Source organism: Perna viridis, chromosome 4 (assembly GCF_037379345.1).
Source record: "Perna viridis isolate PV_CMFRI_1.1 ecotype Kerala chromosome 4, ASM3737934v1, whole genome shotgun sequence".
In the NCBI taxonomy this organism is placed as follows: domain Eukaryota; kingdom Metazoa; phylum Mollusca; class Bivalvia; order Mytilida; family Mytilidae; genus Perna; species Perna viridis.
Genome location: NC_142448.1, coordinates 138953 through 160975, shown reverse-complemented (window position 1 = coordinate 160975; position 22023 = coordinate 138953). Strand labels below are relative to the sequence as shown.

At 33.2% G+C, this 22023-nt stretch overlaps 1 protein-coding gene across 4 annotated transcripts in view; it reads left to right on the top strand.

The window, feature by feature from the left end:
- LOC148618342 (FERRY endosomal RAB5 effector complex subunit 3-like) overlaps positions 1–22023 on the top strand; it is a 32160-nt gene that overhangs the window by 4407 nt on the left and 5730 nt on the right. For all 4 annotated transcript variants that reach the window (XM_088577124.1, XM_088577123.1, XM_088577126.1 and 1 more), the window contains 9 exons: positions 1182–1336; positions 3227–3375; positions 8714–8895; positions 9351–9438; positions 12494–12612; positions 13095–13195; positions 13413–13497; positions 19349–19470; positions 19633–19766. In XM_088577124.1, the coding sequence (XP_088433250.1) occupies positions 1183–1336; positions 3227–3375; positions 8714–8895; positions 9351–9438; positions 12494–12612; positions 13095–13195; positions 13413–13497; positions 19349–19470; positions 19633–19766 (1134 nt within the window). In that variant the 5' untranslated portion in view covers position 1182. The remainder of the gene's footprint in view (positions 1–1181; positions 1337–3226; positions 3376–8713; positions 8896–9350; positions 9439–12493; positions 12613–13094; positions 13196–13412; positions 13498–19348; positions 19471–19632; positions 19767–22023) is intronic.

Sequence of the window (22023 nt, the reverse complement as noted above, 5' to 3'; positions counted from 1 at the left end):
TTAAGTATAACTTATAAATTATATTTGAAATTTCTACACATTGTTTGTAGGGGCATATTGGAGGACCCTATAGTTTTTGGAAGTTTTTGTCCCACCCCCTTTGAAAAAAAGTTGCTTAAAGGGGGAAATCAGGTGTTATCATTAGAATTGTTAGGAGAAGCTTATTGGTGATTTGATTTTTATGATGCAGATTTAAGTCTGTTCCTTTCAAAATTCTGTTTTAAAAATTTTTACAGGGTAGCCTTGTATTTTATTGTTTTGGAATCAAAGGGGTACAAAATTGAGACAAACACCCTGAAAAAAAAACTTTTTTATGTTTAGTATGATTCAAAAGTTTTTTTAATGGATTCCTTATGAAAATCCCTGCCAATGTTTTTCAATCAGATTTTAGATACCTTATACGGTTTTTGAGTAATAAGGGTCAAGGGGCCACACCCTAAAAAATTGACTTTTTATTTTTTTTTTTATCCTATTTCATATTTTTTTATTGGACTCTTTATAATAATCTCTGCCAACATTTTTCAATCAGATTTCTGATATCTCTTATGATTTTCGAGTTATAAGGGGTCAAAGGTGCCACACCAAAAAAAAAATTCCTTTTCTATTTGTAGTCTGATTTTGAAAATTTTTAATTGAATTTCAAATTTTCTTGCTAGACTGTGAATGTATTTTAATTCATGGATACCGATTTTTGTGGATGAAGGAAGAAACACAAGTTTGTGGATTCTTGAATTCGTGGTTTTGAGGTTTTCAGTATATGTGTAATGGAAATCTCCTTTTCACTGGGAACCATAAGTCGTGGCTTGCCCTAACCATGAAAACCACTAAAATTGGTACCCAATGAACAATAGAACTTTCACAGTATTGTGTCCAAACCAGTTTTGTGCCCATAATGAATTGTAATTTTCTATGCTTAAGTGTGTCAAAAACTAATATTGTGTCCACACAATTGTTAGGGTTCAACCACTGTGATTGTATCATGCTGCACTCTGTTAAGCTCTTTATCATTATTTTTTGAATTTGAGAATGGATTCAGTTATTTGGCTCATATTTGACTCCATATTCACCATATTTTGGTGTAATTTGTTATGTTTTTTTTTGTAAATTACATTTGTACATTGAATTGATATAGTATGTGGGCTGTCTTTGTATAGTTATGAAAGTTTGCTGCCTTTTTTCAGAATGTCTAATAAAGAAGATTTTAGATTTGTATTCACCAGTAAAAATCTTGTTTCAACATTAGAAGTCCCGGTGCCTATTCCCCTCAAACAACCTCTGGATGAATTTGTTGGTCAGCTGGTGGTAGCACACAATCTTCCCTGTTTTGTAGAAAAAGGTAGTTTAATTCTGCTAGCATGTCAATACATTAAGTAAATTTGATAGTAGGGATTGCAAAGATTAATCGGTTAATCCAGTAATCACTGGAGGAATGGTAACTGGTAAGCAATTCAGTGGAGCAATTAATTATTAAAAATGAAAGAAAGTTTCAATGTCTGATATGGTCACTGTCGTAACGAGTTATTCTATTATTCTTAATTGCACCATGACACAATTGGTTTACAACTATTTACATGTAAGATACATATCACAGGAGGATCAACCAATATATTGAAGTGTCATAAAGTTAAGCATCCTGTTAACATTTCTAAATAGATTACAAAAGATAAGCAGCCATTCATTGCAGAATTCACACATTCTCAATAAGCATGTCAGTTTTCTGCGTCACAAAATTGTGAAAATTATTTTTATTAATTTTTAGCTTACCTGGCCTAAAGGCCGTGTGAGCTAATTTCATCAGTGATAACTCATCACTTTGTGCACGTCGTCGTTCGTTGTCGTTATCTTTTTTCAAACATCTTTTTCTCTGAAACTGCTGAACCAATTGGAATGAAACTTGGCATGGTTATTTCGTAGGGTATCCTACACAAACTGATGGTTTAAATTTTTTGTAACTTAAAAAAATATTGCTGCTGTTACTAAAAATAGAACACTGGGGTCAAAATACAGACTTTTGCAAATAACTCAAAAACCACTGAATTAATCAAAATTCGGACGGGAATGTTATTGTTCACCATCAGAAGACAGACCTATGCTGAAATTTAAAAAATGATTCATCATCTGATGTAGGAGTTGAAACCGATTTTTGGTAGTTTTTCATGTTTACAACTTTGAAAATCATCTTCTCAGAAACCATGTGACAAAATTTAATGAAAGTTGGCATAATTGTTCCTTAGGTTATCCTTCACAAACTGATCATTTAATATTTTTCATCAGTTGAAAAACTTGATAGAACATAGGGGTCAAAATGCCTTTTTTTGCTAGTTTTTCTTCAACTATTGAATAACAATGAAGATGAAAGCTTCTCATGAGATAAACGATATTCTGAGTTGGCCTGCAGTATTGAAATTTTTTTAGGAGGCCATTTCCAGCCATTTTCATCAGTTGCTCGTATCCCAATGAATATTGATTTCTCTTAGAAACATGATATTCGAAGTTGAATGGTGATGACGAAAATTTGTTCTGGATGGCCATTTTCTCTCAAATTTTTTTTATTTCAACAATATTTGGTTTATTTAGTATGGTCTCCTGAGATGAATGGTGATGATAAAAATGTATAGTCACGATTTAACTTCATTTTATGTTCTTTCTCAGTAAATATATGTAGCGGGCAAATACCTCCCCCCAAACTTGGTGGGATGGCCCCTCTTTTAATTTTTTCCAGAGTTTCTAAAAACACTTTGAAGGCATTTGCAACATTTTAGAGTGCCTTAGGTACTCATTTGAACTTACAGCATTCATTGATGTATGCTCTTTTTTCGCAATTTTTTTGCCATACAAGGTAACAAAGCATGATACCTTTACATACTTAGTTACCAGTAATAGGGCATGGTTTGCCAGGTGAGCAATTCAGGCTCTTTGAGAGCCTCTTGTTATGAATTGTTTTTCATAAAAACTTGTAGAAAGCAAAGGATTTTTGAACTTAATGAATATACAGAGTTCCATCTTAACCCATATTATGATTTATTTCTACAGATTATTCAGTAGGTTTTTTTATTTGAATGGTTTGTCATCGCCAGGAATAGCAATTTAAGACTTTTTTATATAATTTTAAAAAAAAAATCTTTAAAAATATTGATACAGGGAGTTTAAGTCCACAACATTCAGTTTCAAAGTTCTTATAGCTATTATAAAATTAAACGTGAAATGATTACTTATATTTTTGAAGATCTGAAAGAGAAACTTGATGCATTCATTTGGAAACATACTCGAGACTTGTATGACAACAATGTTGAGAAAAAAATAGAGAAAATCAGGCAGACTGACCAGGCAACAATTGATAATTTAGTGGACAGGTGGTCAAAAGCATTTACACAGGTAATATTAACCAGACAGCTTGACCATGCAGGCAAAAGTTAATTTTTTGATGGACAGATGGTCAAAAGCACTTACACAGGTAATATTAACCAGACAGCTTGGCCATGCAGGCAATAATTGATATTTTAAGGGACAGATGATCAAAAGCATTTACACAGGTAATATTAACCAGACAGTTTGACCATGCAGGCAAAAGTTAATTTTTTGATGGACAGATGATCAAAAACATTTACACAGGTAATATTAACCAGACAGCTTGGCCATGCAGGCAATAATTGATATTTTAAGGGACAGATGATCAAAAGCATTTACACAGGTAATATTAACCAGACAGTTTGACCATGCAGGCAAAAGTTAATTTTTTGATCGACAGATGATCAAAAACATTTACACAGGTAATATTAACCAGACAGCTTGGCCATGCAGGCAATAATTGATATTTTAAGGGACAGATGATCAAAAGCATTTATACAGGTAATATTAACCAGACAGCTTGGCCATGCAGGCAGTAATTGATATTTTAAGGGACAGATGATCAAAAGCATTTACACAGGTAATATTAACCAGACAGTTTGACCATGCAGGCAATAATTGATATTTTAAGGGACAGATGATCAAAAGCATTTACACAGGTAATATTAACCAGACAGTTTGACCATGCAGGCAATAATTGATATTTTAAGGGACAGATGATCAAAAGCATTTACACAGGTAATATTAACCAGACAGTTTGACCATGCAGGCAATAATTGATATTTTAAGGGACAGATGATCAAAAACATTTACACAGGTAATATTAACCAGACAGTTTGACCATGCAGGCAATAATTGATATTTTAAGGGACAGATGATCAAAAGCATTTACACAGGTAATATTAACCAGACAGTTTGACCATGCAGGCAATAATTGATTATTTGGTGTACAGATGATCAAAAGCATTTACTCAGGTAATACAAACCATGCATACTGAACAGGCAAAAATTGATAACTTGGTGGATATTATTCACACAGGTAATATAAACTGGATAGTCATACCAAATAAAACAACTTAGTTTTTATATGACAGCAATAAATTGTACCACAAGGTGATATACTACAATTTAAAGGCTAGAATGCATTTTGGGATTTGTGACTTGGACCATTTAGGAAAGAGGCTATATAGAGGCCAAAAACCAGCATTTCATGTGTCCAGACTATTACATGTCTGTAATTGAATGGATCGCTTTGAAATTCAAATATGACGTCCTTAAAAGGCTTTGAGATCACAACTGTGGTTAATTTTTTATTACCATATGAGTAGCAGAAGCTAAATGGGTGTGGTTTGTGTCTGCATAACTTTCCTCCCATAAATTCTTTAATTGTGAAAGCAAACTGGTATCATTTCAATGTGTATTACCTATCAAACATTTCAACTCATTCTGCTGGAGTGTTGGTACATTAAAATTTTTATTCATACTAAGTACTGGCAAACAATGGAATAAGACATTAAATAACAGTGGCTAAACTCTGGCAGGAGTTAAATTGGTAAGCATGATGGGATGGACCTACGCCAAAATTTTCAAAAAGATCTGTTGATGAATGAATGAATGAATTATGGGTCCTGAAATGGATTTTTTAACGAATTTTACATTTCCAACTTCGAAAATCTTCTCCTCTGAAACTAATACATGGATTGAAACAAAACTTAAGATGAATGTAATGTGGAATATTGTTAACAATCCTGGTGTGGGGATTTTTGATCTGGGAAAAAACAACGGTCATTACTAAAAATAGACCATAGGGGTCAAATTGCTGAAATTTGCACATTACTCAAAAAGAGTTTGGTTTAGCTCGAATCCAGTAGGTAGTAAAATTGTTTAGCATGATGAGGTGGACATATGCAGAAATTTTCAGAAAGATCTGTTGACAGATGAATGAGTAATGGGTACTGAATCAGATATTTTTTCAGAATTTATATTTCCTATTTTGAAAATCTTCTCCTCAGAGACTACTAGTAACATGGATTGTAACCAAACATGGCATGAATGTTTGTTAGGATATCCTTAACAATCTATGTGAGAAAATTTTTGATCTGTCGAAAAACATGATCACTGTTACTAAAAATTGAGGATTTGTGGAAATATAAACTTTAAAACCAAGTTTTCACAGGGTAAACTTGATCAGCATATCTACTGTTTGCCGAAATTTTCATGAAGATCTATCTGTTGATCAGTGTTGGAGTAATTGCCCTTGAAGATTTGAAAAATGACTCTTGAGTGATTAATTTTGTAATATGAAAACCTTGTGGATAACTTAGTATGGTCAAGAGTCCACCCTGCTTTATAAGACTATTTTTGACCAGGTGAGTGATCCAGGCTCTCTAGAGCCTCTAGTTTATTTTTGGTTTGATTTTGAATTTTTATGCCCCTGCGAAAAACTGTCAGGGGCTTATTAATTTACCCCTGTCCGTCCATCGTGCCATCCGTCTGTCTGTCCATCCAGATTGCATATGATCATGGCTTGTCTGGCTATCTTCTCGTACAATTTTTGAACTACATCTAAAATATTTTACAGGATATTTCTACACATGATGAAGGTGTGCAGGGCCAAAGGATTTTGATTTTTGTGAAATATTATGGAAATTCGTGATAGTTACAGTTTTTTTTAATTTTACTCAAAAATAGGGCTATATGGCTTGTCCAGCTATGTCTTCATACAGTTTTTGAACTACATCTACAATATTTTACAGGATATTTCTACACATGATGGAGGTGTGCAGGGCCAAAGGATTTTGATTTTCATGAAATATTATGGAAATTTGTAATAGTTACACTTACTCGTTTTACTCAGAAATATATAGATCATGGCTTGTCCGGCTATCTCCACGTACAGTTTTTGAACTACATCTAAAATATTTTACAGGATATTTCTACACATGATGGAGGTGTGCAGGGCCAAAGGATTTTGATTTTCGTGAAATATTATGGAAATTGGTAATAGTTACACTTTGTCATTTTACTCAGAAATATATAGATCATGGCTTGTCCGGCTATTTCTTCGTACAGTTTTTGAACTACATCTAAAATATTTTACAGGATATTTCTACACATGATGGAGGTGTGCAGGGCCAAAGGATTTTGATTTTCACGAAATATTACAGATATTGATGATAGTTACACTTAATCATTTTACTCAGAAATAGAGTTGTATGGCTTGTATGGCTATTTCCTCATCTAAAATATTTTTTGAAGGATGTTCCTACACATAATGATGGTGTGGCAGGTCATAGAATCTTGATTTTCATGAAATATTACGGAACTTGGTGATAGTTAGACTTTGTAATTTTTGTCAGAAATATATCCCAAGCAACACAGTTAGGGATTTGTTATGGGGGGTATAAACATTTTTTTATGCGACAGCGCATCCATCGGTCCTCTTTTTCTCATCACAACTAGTCTGACACTACCAAACAGAATTTCATTACACTATTTGGCCAGGATACAATATGTAGATATGCATATATTTAGGAATTTCTGATACCCAAATTGATCCCCAAATTTTTTTAGTTACGGTAATGGAACAGTTTGTCATTGCAAGTCTTGGAAGGATTGAACTGAACCAACAGATCATGAGTATCACAAGTCTTGGAAGGATTGAGCTGAACCAAATAGACCATGAGTAACGCAAGTCTTGGAAGGATTTTTGAATCTGCAAACCATGTCTTCATACAAAAATGAATATGTTCCTGATTTGGCAAATCTAGCGAGTGGGGGCATCATTATTGTCTTACAGACACATTTTATTTACTTTAAAAAAAAAAATCACTACTAGCAAATGAAGCAGGGGCTCCTGTGATAAACAGGGCTTATAGTTTAATCAGATTTCAGACATCTCTTATGGTTTTTGAGTTAATAGGTGCCAAATGTGGCACACCCCAAAAAATCAACTTTTTTATTTTTGGTCCAATTTCAAATTTTGTGCTTTACTGTGTCCAAACCAGTTGTTGTATCCATAATGAACTCCAAGTCCCTATGCTAAAGTGTGTCAAAAACTCATATTATGTCGAGACTTGTATGGTTATGCTGTATTTCTATCTATTCCTCTTTAAAAATATCTTATATAATTTATGAGACATCTTCTATTTTTAATAAGATATCTTATAAATTTTATAAGCTGTCACATATGATGTACAATTAACAAGATATCTTTTTAAATATGAGATATTTGATAAAGTATATAAGATATCTTATAAAGTTTATGAGATATCTTATATTCTTTATAAGATATCTTATATTCTTTATAAGATATCTTGTATATATCTTCTAAACTTTATAAAATATCTTATTAAAGTTTTTGCCCCGTGCAGGTCCGGGTGTCAAAAGAATAGGCCTGCAGCAGCGCTAAGCTTGTCGTAAAAGGCGACTAAATAGTGCTCAGAAACCTAGCCGGGGGCTAGGCGCTCTGCCCACAGAGCAACTGGGATGTGTGCCTCAGTTGGTGGAATGGGGTACCCCTGGCATGTTACATGCTGGGGTTGTCAGGCTGTAATACGGAAAACCTGACCGCAAACCATATTGGTGCACCGTGTTGGGAAAGATGCCACGTTCCTCGCACGTTAAAGAACCCTGCTATGGTATTCGATAGGAGTAGGAACCTTTGCGCTCTGCCACAGGAGGCTGAATTGCTCGACCTTACCCATCCCTCCCTTTTTCTAGTGGCAATCGAAATTTGACGACCCTACTGTCCTTGTGTCCCATCCTGTTTTTCATTTCATGTTCATTTTATCATCCGTTTCATGTTCATCGTCTGAATATAGCTGAAATATTGCTGCTCAGACGTTAAACCCCAACAATCAATCAATCATTAAAGTTTTTAATATAAAATATAAGGCTTGCCATATTTATATGTTTTCCATGTTCAAGATATCTCTTGCACTTCATAAGATATCTTATAAAAGTTCTAAGGTATCTTGTGTTAAAGACCTTGATAAGATATCTTAAAAAATTTATGAGATATCCTATATACTATGTAAGATATCTCGTATATTTAATGGGATATCTTTAAAGAATATCTCAATAATTTTATAAGATATCTTATAATTTTTATAAGATGTCTTATAACTTTTATAAGATATCTTATAACTTTTATAAGATATCTTGGAAAGTATAAGAAATATTTTGATCATGGAATAAAAATAAATATGGCATGCCTTACAATTGCCCATAGTGAAAAGAGTAAGACATGCTGCATTGGTATCATGCTGCTTTCCACAAGCTCTTTATTAAATATTCATTCAGCAGAGATGAGATTTTAGTTATATCTTAAGATTTGATTTTGATTTTTTATTTTAAATTACAGGAAGTAAAAAGCTATGCCAAAGAAGATGTTGAGACTCAGGAGGAAAAGTTCTCTAAAGTTTACCACACACTTATTCACTCTGCTGCCTTAGATACATTACTGAATTTAGAACACACATACTCACTCACTGTTGAAGATTTATTACGACAAAGGGATGCTGATCTTGAACACCTTCAGCAAAGGTAGATAATTCATACCACTGCAAGAGAATTGTTCTTATAAAAGATTTACATATAATTTTTTAATAAATTTTCTAGTGGGAAAATAAGATGATTAATTAGGTGATGTGGATGGACAGCCAGATGGCTACAACAACTTGATACTTATACACCTTTGACAGAAACATAAAGAAGGTTTGATTTAACTACTTAACTGTAACAACCTTATCATTATTTTAATGGACCCTATGATAGTGAAACGGACTTTCTTCTTTATTTGTTGAAATCATGCAGGAAAATCTTGTTTCTGTCAATTTGCCAGCCTCTTGTCTTCTTTTTAAGTGTCACAAAGAATTGATGTGAGCATGATTCAACTCACAAAGTTATACCATTTCCTCTGAGCATGTTAAATCAACATTTTTGCCAGACACAAATTTATATGTCATCAAATAGAAAATGATATGTGTGTTATACATTAGACAGAGAGAAGAGATGGATGAAGCAGTAAAATGTTACTCAAGTGAGGAGGTGAATGAACTGGCCCAGAATCACATCGACCAGATGCAGGTAACTTAACAAACTAGCTCAGAATCACACTGATAAGACACAGGTAACTTGATGAACTGGCCCAGAATCACATTGCGCAGATGCAGGTAACTTAATGAACTGGTCCAGAATCACACTGATCTGATGCAGGTAACTTGTTGAACTGGCCCAGAATCACATTGCTCATGTGCAGGTAACTTAATGAACTGGCCCAGAATCACACTGATAAGACGCAGGTAACTTAATGAACTGACCCAGAATCACACTGATCTGATGCGGGTAACTTAATGAACTGACCTAGAATCACACTGATCTGATGCAGGTAACTTGATGAACTGGTCCAGAATCACATTGCTCAGATGCAGGTAACTTAATGAACTGGCCCAGAATCACAATGATCTGATGCTGGTAACTTAATGAACTGGCCCAGAATCACACTGATTTGATGCAGGTAACTTGATGAACTGGCCCAGAATCACATTGCTCAGATGCAGGTAATATAATGAACTGGCCCAGAATCACACAGATCTGATGCAGGTAACTTAATGAACTGGCCCAGAATCACACTGATCAGATGCAGGTAAATTAAAGATCATTCACTGTACTAGAATGGTCAGGAAAAAATTGTTGTTTCATTTGGGATTGTGGCTTCCAAAGTTTTTTCATCATGGTCCCAATAGGAAAAAAAACCTAGCTTTCCATAGGGTTTTAATTTTATAATATAATCAAGTATTAGTGTATAGATCTATGGCAAGCCAAAGTGGACAAAAATGAGTGTTTTCTAATATTAAAAAATGATTTAAAATATTACAAGTTTGATTTCTAATATTATAAAACCCTTTTTAAATATTTAAAAATCAGGAATTTGTAATACATGTATTAAAAAATGAACTTTTAATATTGCAAAATGAATTTCTAATATTAAAAAATCTTTTCAAATATAGAAAAAATGATTTTGTAATATTAAAAATTAATTTTCTAATGTTACAAAATATTGATTTTTGTCCACTTTGGCTTGCCATATAGATCTCTTGAATGTTTGTTGTTTTATTTTATCTATGATCTTGTGCTGCAATGTTCTATATTGTGATTAGTTTTAGTGGTTATGAACTGAATCATTTTGGAATAAGGGCTGAAAAGGTAAAAAAACGAGCATTTAAACTTTACTTTTATGACTAAGTATTTACGTATGTATATGTATGAAATTGTATTACAATCCTACAAAGTTAGGCTTAAATTTATGAGAGGTCTGATCACTACAACTATGAAGAATCTTAGGGCTAAAAGGGTCCAAAAACAAACTCTTCCATGCAATAACTTGATTAAAAGTGTATGTATTTCTATGTTACTGGACTACTTGGTTCTGTACCACCAAAGAAAGATTTTGATGGAGTTAAAGGGTTATGGTCCTTACATGTAAGAATTAATAAAAATAATAAGTCCTTAAAAATGTTTTCATATTAGGTCAGAATGTTGCCAAACATTCAATCACAATACAAATTCAGAGGTGTATCAAGTTTGAATGTTGTGACCTCTGCAGTCATATCAAGCTCTGCCCTGTGATAGTCTTTATTACTTTTTATTACAAAATGATCAAGGAATGTCAGAGTAGACAACTTCTTAATCCATTTACATTTAATCATCTACAAAATGTTGAGAGAATGTCAGGGTAGACAACTCCTATCTTTTAGAGATGATAGAGGATAAATAGACAAAGCAGTTGTCAACCCTGACATTATTTGATCATTTTGTACACGATAGAGGATGAATAGACATAGCAGTTGTCTAACCTGACATTCTTTCAACATTTTGTAGATGATAGAGGATAACTGGACATAGGAGTTGTCTACCCTGACATTCTTTGATCATTTTGTAGATGGACAAAGAATTGTCTACCCTGACATTCTTTCAACATTTGTAGATGATAGAGGGTAAATGGACAAAGGAGTTGTTTACCCTGACATTCTTTGATCATTTTGTAGATAGACATAGGAGTTACGTACCCTGACATTCTTTGATCATTTTGTAGATAGACATATGAGTTTTGTACCCTGACATTCTTTGATCATTTTGTAGATAGACATAGGAGTTACGTACCCTGACATTCTTTGATCATTTTGTAGATAGACATATGAGTTTTGTACCCTGACATTCTTCGATCATTTTTTAGATAGACATAGGAGTTACGTATCCTGACATTTTTTATCATATTGTAAGTGATATAGGGAAATGGATGAAGGAGTTGTCTACCTGGACATTCTTTGATGACTTTGTAAATAGACATAGGAGTTATGTACCCTGACATTCTTTGATGATTTTGTAGATAGACATAGGAGTTATGTACCCTGACATTCTTTGAACATTTTGTAGATGATGGAGGGTAAGGTCTCACTAACCACTTCCTGGTCAAATGGCCACCCCACTATGTAATACCAAAAACACACTGAACCTAGACATATGCATTGTAAGTGCATTATTTGTGTGTATTATGATTAAAAGTAGTCAGAATGAAGCTGAGAATGTGTACTTTAAAATCATATATGTAATTAACTACATAAGTGTATAAATATTGTTTACATGTGTGAGTAATTTGCCTCCATACTGTCAGTTAGCAGAACAGGTAAAAATGTGGATTTTCAGTATTATTTATTCAAGTAAATTTTGTGAAGAATTTCTACTATCATCGTACCATTAGCATAATGATTTTGGAAGCCTTATTTTCCAAGCTTCACAACGGTATGCAACTTTAAGATGTCATTTGTCCTGGGAATTCACAGTGAGACTTTGAAAATTACTTTTTTAACATGTAAAGTAATGGAAACGTTGCAAGTGGTTAGTGAGACCTAAATGGACAAGGGAGTCGTCTACTCTGACATTCTTTGATAATTTTGTAGGTGATGGAGGATAAATGGATGAAGTTGTATACCTTGATATTCTTTGATCAATTTGTAGATGATAGAGGATAAATGGATGAAGGAGTTGTCTACTCTGACATTCTTTGATCATTTTGTAGATGGTAAATGGACAAAGCCTGAAAGGAGTTACCTAACGTGAAATTTCTTTGATAATTTTGTAGATGATTGAAGGTAAATGGACGAAGGAGTTATCTAACCTGAAAGACACACAGAAGAAGGAGTTTAGAGAATGGGTGATTAAAGTACATGAAGACACACAATCCAAATCTCCATCTTACATGTATGTTTATAATGTTTCCCGTAATGTAGTTTCAGAAGTTATTGTCATGTTCACACTTTCCATCAAAATATATATTTTTTATGACAAGACATCATCTTTCTATATAAAAGAATAGTAAATTTTAAATTTTGTTAAAATATACCAATAGTTTCTTTGTTCTCAAACCCTTTTCTTTTTTATAGCGCTCTTTATTTCTATGCATGGCCATAAGGATCATTTCATTAATTAAAAGTTCCTTTCCATCTAAATATTATACAAATAACAACTGGGTTAAATAACAACACCTTATAGGAGTTATTAATCTTGAAAATCATGACAATTCATGAGGCGATAAAACTACAATAGACAAAATGAAAATTTTATTGATTACATGATCCTTTGTGCAATCACAACAGAATGTAAATGGTTCAAAGTTATACAACATCTTACCAGATTGAACTGTAACAATAAACCTGTAGCAATATAGAAACTATTTCATTTAGAGGGCGAATGAGAAATATTAGCACAACTTTACCAGAAGCTGATGAAGGTGAAAGGTCAGAGGCAACTATAACTATGGAGGAAAGTTTTACAATACATCTAGGTATGTCAAAGGTCAGGAAAAAATATCCTTGAATGTTTAATATACAGCTACAAAGTAATGTATAGACATTCTTACTTCAATCATTATAAGATGAGAATAAGACTCTTCTGTATAAATCAGGATAAGATTTTTGTATCTTGTTTAAAATAATTTTGTTTTGGTGATGTGTGTCTTGCATTTTTTTGTCAAATTTTATTATCATAACTTTTTTTAACAGGTGCACAGATGAAAACAACTCATAACTTACGATTGCTTTGTACTGATGTTTTAGACTTATGCAAGCACAGAACACACACAGTTGGGTATGTTATTTGTTTTAACCCTCTTGCTGCCAAAGCCAATTTTCTATGTACTTCCTATGCCAGGAAATACTGAATAATTTGGCATCATGCAATGTTAGGTATTTTGTGAAATAAATAAAGTATATGGTCTGGTAATTGAACTTTAAGGTACAACTGCATAGTACATCAGACGTCACAAAACAAACGCACCTGTTTTCACTGGCTGAATACAAAATACTTCAAAGAAGAAAAACTTATGCATTTATGTATCTATACACAATGTATAATACATGTTGGTAATATAAAACATAGTACACACCAACATGATAAATGTAAAGTTTTATAGATTTGTATATGTAATTTATTTGTTCTATTCCTCTGGATTTCCCCTTCTGCATGTAGAATAATAGTTCTGACATTTATGGTATATCAGAAAACAATATCCTAGGCAAAGTCCTACATTACAATAATGGCACAATGTGCAGACTCTTGATCTTTTTCCTGGGGTCTGCTTAATACATACCAGGCAGGGGCGATGTGAACCCTCCAAAATATTAATATAATTTTCTTAACTGTAGGTGTTTAATTTTTTTGTACAGTATGTAAGCATTTCCTAAAAAAGGAATAGCTGTTTAAATATTCCGTGATGTGTAGTGTCTTTAGAATACAAATTTGTAATGTAATGATTTCAGATTCCAATGCATGGATAGTCATTGTTTTAAAATACTTGACTTTGTGAATAAATCCAACATATAAAGGTTTGAATTGTCAGATTCAAAATTTTAATAAAACATTAAATCAAATATATATACTGTTAATATTAACAAATTATGAATTCATATATGTTCCAACTATCAAAAACACCAATATATTATGGTTTATAATAGAACTAATACATGTACCAGTTGCTCCCAATATTGAGTTTATCTGTAATTTTTTCACAGTTTGACCGATCTTATGTCTGGGTCATACACTTGGATATGTTGGTCAGCTAAATCAACACCACCCATTTTCCTGTTATATAGATTAATCACTCTAGGCATATCTTTTTTTACACCTCTACTATTTTGTGTGCCAATTATACTGTAACAAAATGTATATACTTATTTTGATATATATTTTTTTATGAGAAGCTCCGTGGTATTCAGTATTGCAATGTAGCTAACTATTTTTGTATTTAAAAATATTCTAACTATGAAATATAATACAATGTATAATAATATAATTCTAGCACCTGCTAGTCTACCTTTTTTATAAGAAAAGTTATGATTGGTCATACTTCGAAACTGTCCAAGATCGATTGATCGATTATGTTTTAACCTCCTATGGCAGATACTTCATACATTTCAGGACAAGAACTATTTACCAATTGAACAGACCCTGCGTTGTACTAGTCCGACACACTAATTTTAAAAAAAAATTTTTTTATTATGCTAGCTCACAGAATCAACACCCCGAAGGTAGACGGGCATATTATCTGACTCCTAGTTAACCAGTCCTCACTCTTTCCCCTTAAATAATGCATGCTGGGCGGAGATGCAGCGACTACCAATTTTAAAGTCTGGTGTGACTCGACTGGGGATCTCCCGCACTTTAAGGCGAGACCACCGAGGCGATTAACTGTCCACGAACACAACATTTGTAATTACTCAATATTATTAATCGTTTAGGACGAAACTTTTATAAACTGTTTTAGAATGAAACTTAAATTAAGATTTCATTGTTTTCTTATTAAATTCGTTGGTAAGTTTTGATCGTCATATGACGTAGAAGACAGTTCTTTTGAAATCTCTTCAAACTTTAGTGAATATTGACGTATCTAGAAAGGAACATATATAAAGAACCAAATATATAGTTGATGGCTAAACTGTACCCAGTAGTAGTTACTTTCTTTATTCTAAGACAGGGAATATGGCATTACAAAAGAAATGTTAATATTGCCATTTCTACGTTATTTCTTACCAGAATATAAGATCATTTTGTTGGTAAAACCAGTGTCTGCTGCTGCCAGTAGAAATAACTTGGCCTCCCAGTGACGCATTTTCTTACTGGGCATGTATTGAACAAGATTACTCCTTCCTTCAAAACCCAACATTGACTTGTTAACTGTATGGTCCATAGCTAAGCTGTACTTATTGTGAAAAACCCTGTTGAGAAGATCTAAAATGGGTCTAATTTTATGAATGCTCTCACTTCTACTAGATTGGTAGCTAACCAGCCATTCGTCCTGGAATGAGCACTCAATTGTCATTGTATGGTCTGGTCCGCATACCTCTTTGTCTTCTTAAAGGTTCATGACTTCAAGTATTGTCAGTCCACAGTGGGCACCAAGGGACGGTGCTCTAGGATATGCATGATTTGTTAGAGTCATTGCATTCCTCCTCATGTCCTTTGTCAACTGAAAAGACTCATTCGCTCATAATATAAAACAAAACATTTGGAAATAGGAACAGTGAACATAGGTAGTTAAAGGTCTGTGACATCGAGTATTGTCAGTCCACAGTAGGCACCAAGGGACGGTGCTCTAGGATATGCATGATTTGTTAGAATCGTTGCATTCCTCCTTGTGTCCAATGTAGACCAACAAGACATGTCGTGATTATAGTGTATAAATTTATGTCTGTCTATTGGTTGGTTGTATTGTCTGCCTGAAGGGGACATCAAGGGACTGTGCTTAAGGATATGCAAGTTATCAATCGAACGTTATATAAATGAATCGTAAACGAATAGCAGGTGCACTTTCATCTTCTAAAATTTGAAGAAAAATAAATTTTTTATACAATCACAAAAAGATTGTGGTCAAATAATATCATGGGGATAACCCTAAACATTTGGTTCCAGACAATGATTTGCATTAGTAGGGTGCATTACCAGAAATAAAGACTGGGATTTATTTTGAGATGTATGGTCCCAGTCATTTAGGAGTTAAGAACCAAAATGGTTCAAAACAAGCTAATCCCAGTGTCAGCGTAGGTGTCCAGATTAAGATAGTCATGCTAAGTTTTCTGGTCAGGTCAATTTAATATGATTCACTCGTGATAAGTCAATAATATTTGGCTTGCAATTGCATTAGCATCACTTTGGCACAATGCTATATTCCTTTCATACATAAGGCCCCTGCAGTTACATTCTATTGACTTCGAAATTTCAATTTCATGTTAAAATTTTCAGGTTAAGTTTACTTATCAGATCAGTTTTATCCTCTTGTGCTAAGTTGATCATATTTGGTATGCAGTTGCATTAGCATCACTGTAGAACAAATATATTTGTTTTGTACATATGCCCCCACAGTCAGTCTATTGACTTTGAAATTTCAAATTAAGATTTTATGTAGTTTCCAACTATAATCTATAAGCACTTGTGCCAGGTCAATCATATTTGGAATGCAGTTTCATTAGCATCACTATAGCACAATGCTATATCCATTTCATACATTTGCTGCTGCAGTCTATTGACTTTCATGTTAATTTTTTTCGAGGTCAGTTTGATCCTAGGTCAATCATATTTGGTATACAGTGTTATCAGCACCACTTTATCACAATTCTTTATCTGTTTTATGCATATGGCCTGCACTTACTGTCATGGTCTATTGACTGAAATTTCTTGTTAAGAATTTTAAGGTAAGTTTTATGATAAGGTCATTTAAACATGAATCATTTGTACTTGGTGTGTAGTTAGCATCACTACTTTACAGATCATACAATGAAGAAGGCCTTAAAAAAAAGTCATATCTATAGTTAAAATATTTATTCTGTCTAAAAGCCATCAATATATTGATTTATGTAAGATTTATCATCAGTAAATTTCGTTTGAGTGCATATGCACTAGAAATAGAAAGGGGTCTGTACAAAAATATAGAGAGAAAAAAACATATTTCTAAATCATGTGATATTGGGAACATAAAGGATGAATATCATTTCTTCTCGGTGTGCACCCACTGTACAGCACATAGAAATCAATACAGAATGAAATTGGACAACCAAAATTCAATTTCTTCATCAAAACCTTACCTCACACCAGGATATATAGCATATACATTAAACAGTAGCTCTATAGAAATACTAGAAATAACAATATCAAATTAATGAATGAATGTTGGAATCAGAGGTCAATTCAATTTAACAGAAATTATATTAATATATAATTTTTAAACTATAGATTAATCTGTTTTGATCAGATTTACACCACTGTCGCACCATGGTCATAAATTTAGTTTAAATGTAATGTGTATTCCATTGTACTGTTTTTGTTCATGCCATAACCATTTACTGTAAATATGTTTTTGCAAATAAAATTGTCTATTGTCTGTTGTCTGTATCTTTCATGCATGTGACCTCACAGGTACGAGGAATCTGTCCACATTGGTGGTGTCAAAATAGTTGTAAAGATATTATAAATTGTCCATAATGTATGAAATTAGAAAAAGTGTCACCCACCATCAAGTTTAAAATAACAGCAGCCATGTTAGGGGTTTCATTAACTTTTTTGCAATGCAAGTACCCTTGGTTTTATAGGAGGTACTTTTCATCATCATCTCTTAATGAAAGGCCGGCCATGTACTACAGGCGAGGCTTATCTCTCTGTAATAACAGTTTACCACATTTGTGTTTAAATCCAGTGGATGATACCTCAGCCATAGAGGATACAAACAGCAATGTCCCTGTATTATGGTTTTTATATTTTTTTTACCTGTCTGTCCCTCTGTCCATTTGTCTGTCCAAGCATCCATCACAACTTGTTTTTGGCTGGATAACACCTCCATTTCTTGACCAATTTAATTCAATCTTTAGTTAGTACTATAAAAGCTTGGATTTATTGATTTTATTCAAACTTTAGTGGATAGCTATAAAAACTATTTTTTTAGAGGAGGCCTTAGCAAAAAAGAATTAATGATTTAAGCTTTTTGCCAGGATTTCATTCAAACTTTGGTGAAGGATTAGTTTTATTAAAGACTTTGATGGGATTGATTTTAACATAAATCGGTAATGGGGCACTTTTTTAGAGATGAACATAGTTAAAATCAAATTATTTTGGGCTTGTCACTTGGATAGCACCTCTTTTTTGATGGATTTCATTCAAACTGAAGTAAATGATTAGTGGAAATAAAACGTAACGAGAATGGCTATGGTGAATATGTCAAAGAGACAACAACCCCATCAGGATAAAAAATGTCAGCTCAAGGCCACCCATGGGTCTTCAAATTTGGACAGGTCTGATTTCACAGCAATAGGTTAATTGTTCAACTTTCTATTTGGCATTGCAGGGACTAAAGTTTTTTTTATAGAGTGCAAATATGTGTGTGCGGGTATTGTTAGCATGCTCACTAAGGTTCTTTAATTGGTGATTTTTTTCGTGGAATGGTGACAGGCAGCAATGCCCCTGTATTATGGTTTTTAGAGATTATGTTTAGTGGAATTGTGATACCTCAGCCTCAGAGGTAACAAGCAGCAATGCCCCTGTATTATGGTTTTTGGAGATTATTTTCAGTGGAATTGTGATACCTCAGGCTCAGACGTAACAAACAGAAATGTCTCTGTATTATGGTATTTGGAGATTATTTTCAGTGGAATTGTGATGCCTCAGCCTCAGAGGAAACAAACAGCAATGCCCTTGTATTATGGTTTTTGGAGATTATTTTCAGTGGAATGGTGATACCTCAGCCTTAGAGGTTACATGCAGCAATGTCCCTGTATTAAGGTTTTTGGTGTTTATATTCAGTGAAATAGTGATACCTCAGGCTCAGAGGTCACAAACAGTAATGCCCCTGTATTATGGTTTTTGGTGTTTATATTCAGTGGAATGATGATGCCTCAGCATCAGAAGTTACAAACAGCAGTGTTGCAAATTGATGGTTTTTGGTGTTTATTTTCAGTGGAATGGTGATACCTCAGCCTCAGAGGTTACAAACAGCAATGTCCCTGTATTCTAACAACCTCTGTGGTCTTATTCTGCTGACAGATAACAACTTCTCTATGTACACAGGACTGAAAAAGAGTAGGTAGCCTACAATATCTCACTTGTTAATTTTCAATTCTAATTGGTTCAGTTTTAGGCAGATAACACGTAGTGGTACCTGTTTAAAATTTAACTGTGAAAGTAACTGATAGAGCATTGTATTAAATCTGCTTACTAAGTAAAGTAATTGTCTTATTGTAGAATTTTATAGAGTTTGTGAACAGTCTACAGATTTTCACTTTCCTGATTTACAACTACAGTTAACAACAATAGAACAACAGCTCCCTCTTGTTAATCAAACTGCTAAGAAGGGAGATAGGTCTAAAGAGAGAAAGGTATATTTTGTCAGTTAGTTTTGATGAAATGTCATAGTTTCATTTAGAATTATGAGTGTACGATTGAGACCATAAAATGCTGACCATAAAATGCTGACCAGAATGTTAAAGAATTATTTTGCTCAAAATGAAAGAAATCAGAGGTTCAAAAGCTTTTGGGAAATTAAACTAATGTTTACAGTCATTTCATCAAAAGTAAACAAATAAGGGAGTAAAGACACTTTCATACGGGTAGATTATAGAGATTTCTATTATGCCTTGTGATTGTTAGAGTAAGACTATAAAACTGTGTACTCTCAGTTTTGAATGGATAAGACAGTGTTTTGCAGTCTACAAGACATAGTCTTAATCTTTATGTGGAAGTGTTTTACTATCTTTACTCCCAATTTGTACATGCTAGAAAATACTGCAATTCATTCCTGATATTTACTCCTCAGTATGTTTCTGTATGTCTCTGTATAATGATATCAGAAATAAATGTCATAAATCTATCAGTTAAGGTAAATTTAGTATATAAACAAAGGATATTGAATTATTTATTTATGATTATCATATGATTCTCATATGGTAATGATGGTTTAAAAACATGATAATCATATGTTTGTGAAAAACATGTGATTATCATATGATAACCATGCGATAATCATATGAATACCGAAACATGATTATCATATGATGCTCGATTTATATGATAATCATATGATGCAAACCATATGATTCTCATGTGTGGCACATTTGCCTGTGTATGGTGATATATAACAAATATTTAATCTATATCCAAGGTCGCAGAACACATACTTCTTTAAAAAACAAACCTAAATGTCACATGATGTCTGAGGTGTGGCTGAACTAGATTTACATATGATGAAGACCTAACTTTTTGTAAGTTTAAAACTGGTCTAGAACTGGCATGTCAGTTAATTGCTAGTAGTTCTTTATTTATTTGTGTAACTTATAATCAGTTTTTTTATCTCTTTATCTTTTAACAAATGAGCTAGCTGAAGCCCACCATGTGGTGTGAGGGCTTAATTGTCATCCATTTAAGATCCAATGGTGGCCTTGAGCTGACATTTTTATGTGACAAAAACCCCCCAAAAAAATTATCAATCGTATAATGGTATCACCCTGTCAATGTTATTGTCATTGTTGTTAAAATTTATCATCAATGTTGTCATTATAATCCATTAACTTTTAGCCTATTTATGAAAACTTGAGTAAAATCATAGACATGTAATTGATTACTGATGTCTGGTAAAACTTATCCCAGCTTTTTGAAATTTTAACACATTGTACCAAGGAACACGGCAGAGAGCTCCATATTTGTGGAGGTTTTGTCCAACCCCTTTTGAAATAAAGGGCTAAAAAGGGAAAATCGGTGTTACATTAGACTTGATAGAAAAAGCTTATTGTTGAACCCTTATTTATGATTCTGATGTCAATCTGTTCCTTTTGAAATTCTGTTTTGAGTTTTTTACAGGGTAAGCTTATTTTTAAAAGTTTAAGAGTTAAAGGGGTAAAAATTTGGCCACACATAAAAACAATTCAACTTTGCCATATTCGAGTAAAAAGGGATCAAAGGTGCCACAACCAAAAAATCGATGTATTTTATTTCTTGAAGAACCATAATTTATAGTAGAACATGTGGTCACACAAGAACCATAATTTGGAGTAGAACATGTGGTCACACAAGAACCATAATTTGGAGTAGAACATGTGATCACACAAGAAACTAAATTTGTGTGAGGTAAAACTTGTTGTCTCATAAGAAACAAAATTTAGTAGAACATATGGTCACACAAGAAACAAAATTTGTGTGAAGTAAAACGTGATCATACAAGAACCAAGTTTTGAGTAAAACAAATGGTCACACAAGAACCAAAATTTGTGTGAAGTAAAACATATGGTCTCACAAGTAACAAATTTTGTGTGAAGTAAAAATGTTGTCTCATAAAAAACCAAATTTGTGTTAAGTAAACCATGTGATCACACGAGAAACAAAATTGTGTGAACTAAACAAAGTGGTCACACCAGAAACAAAATTTGTGTGAAGTAAAACATGTGGTCACACAAGAAACAAAATTTGTGTAAAGAAGAACATATGGTCACACAAGAAACAAAATTTGTATGAAGTAAACTAGGCAAGAAACAGAAGTTGTGTGAAGTAAAACATGTGATTACACAAGAACCAAAATTTGAGTAGAACATGTGGTCACACAAGAAACAATATTTGTGTGAAGTAAAACATGTGGTCACACAA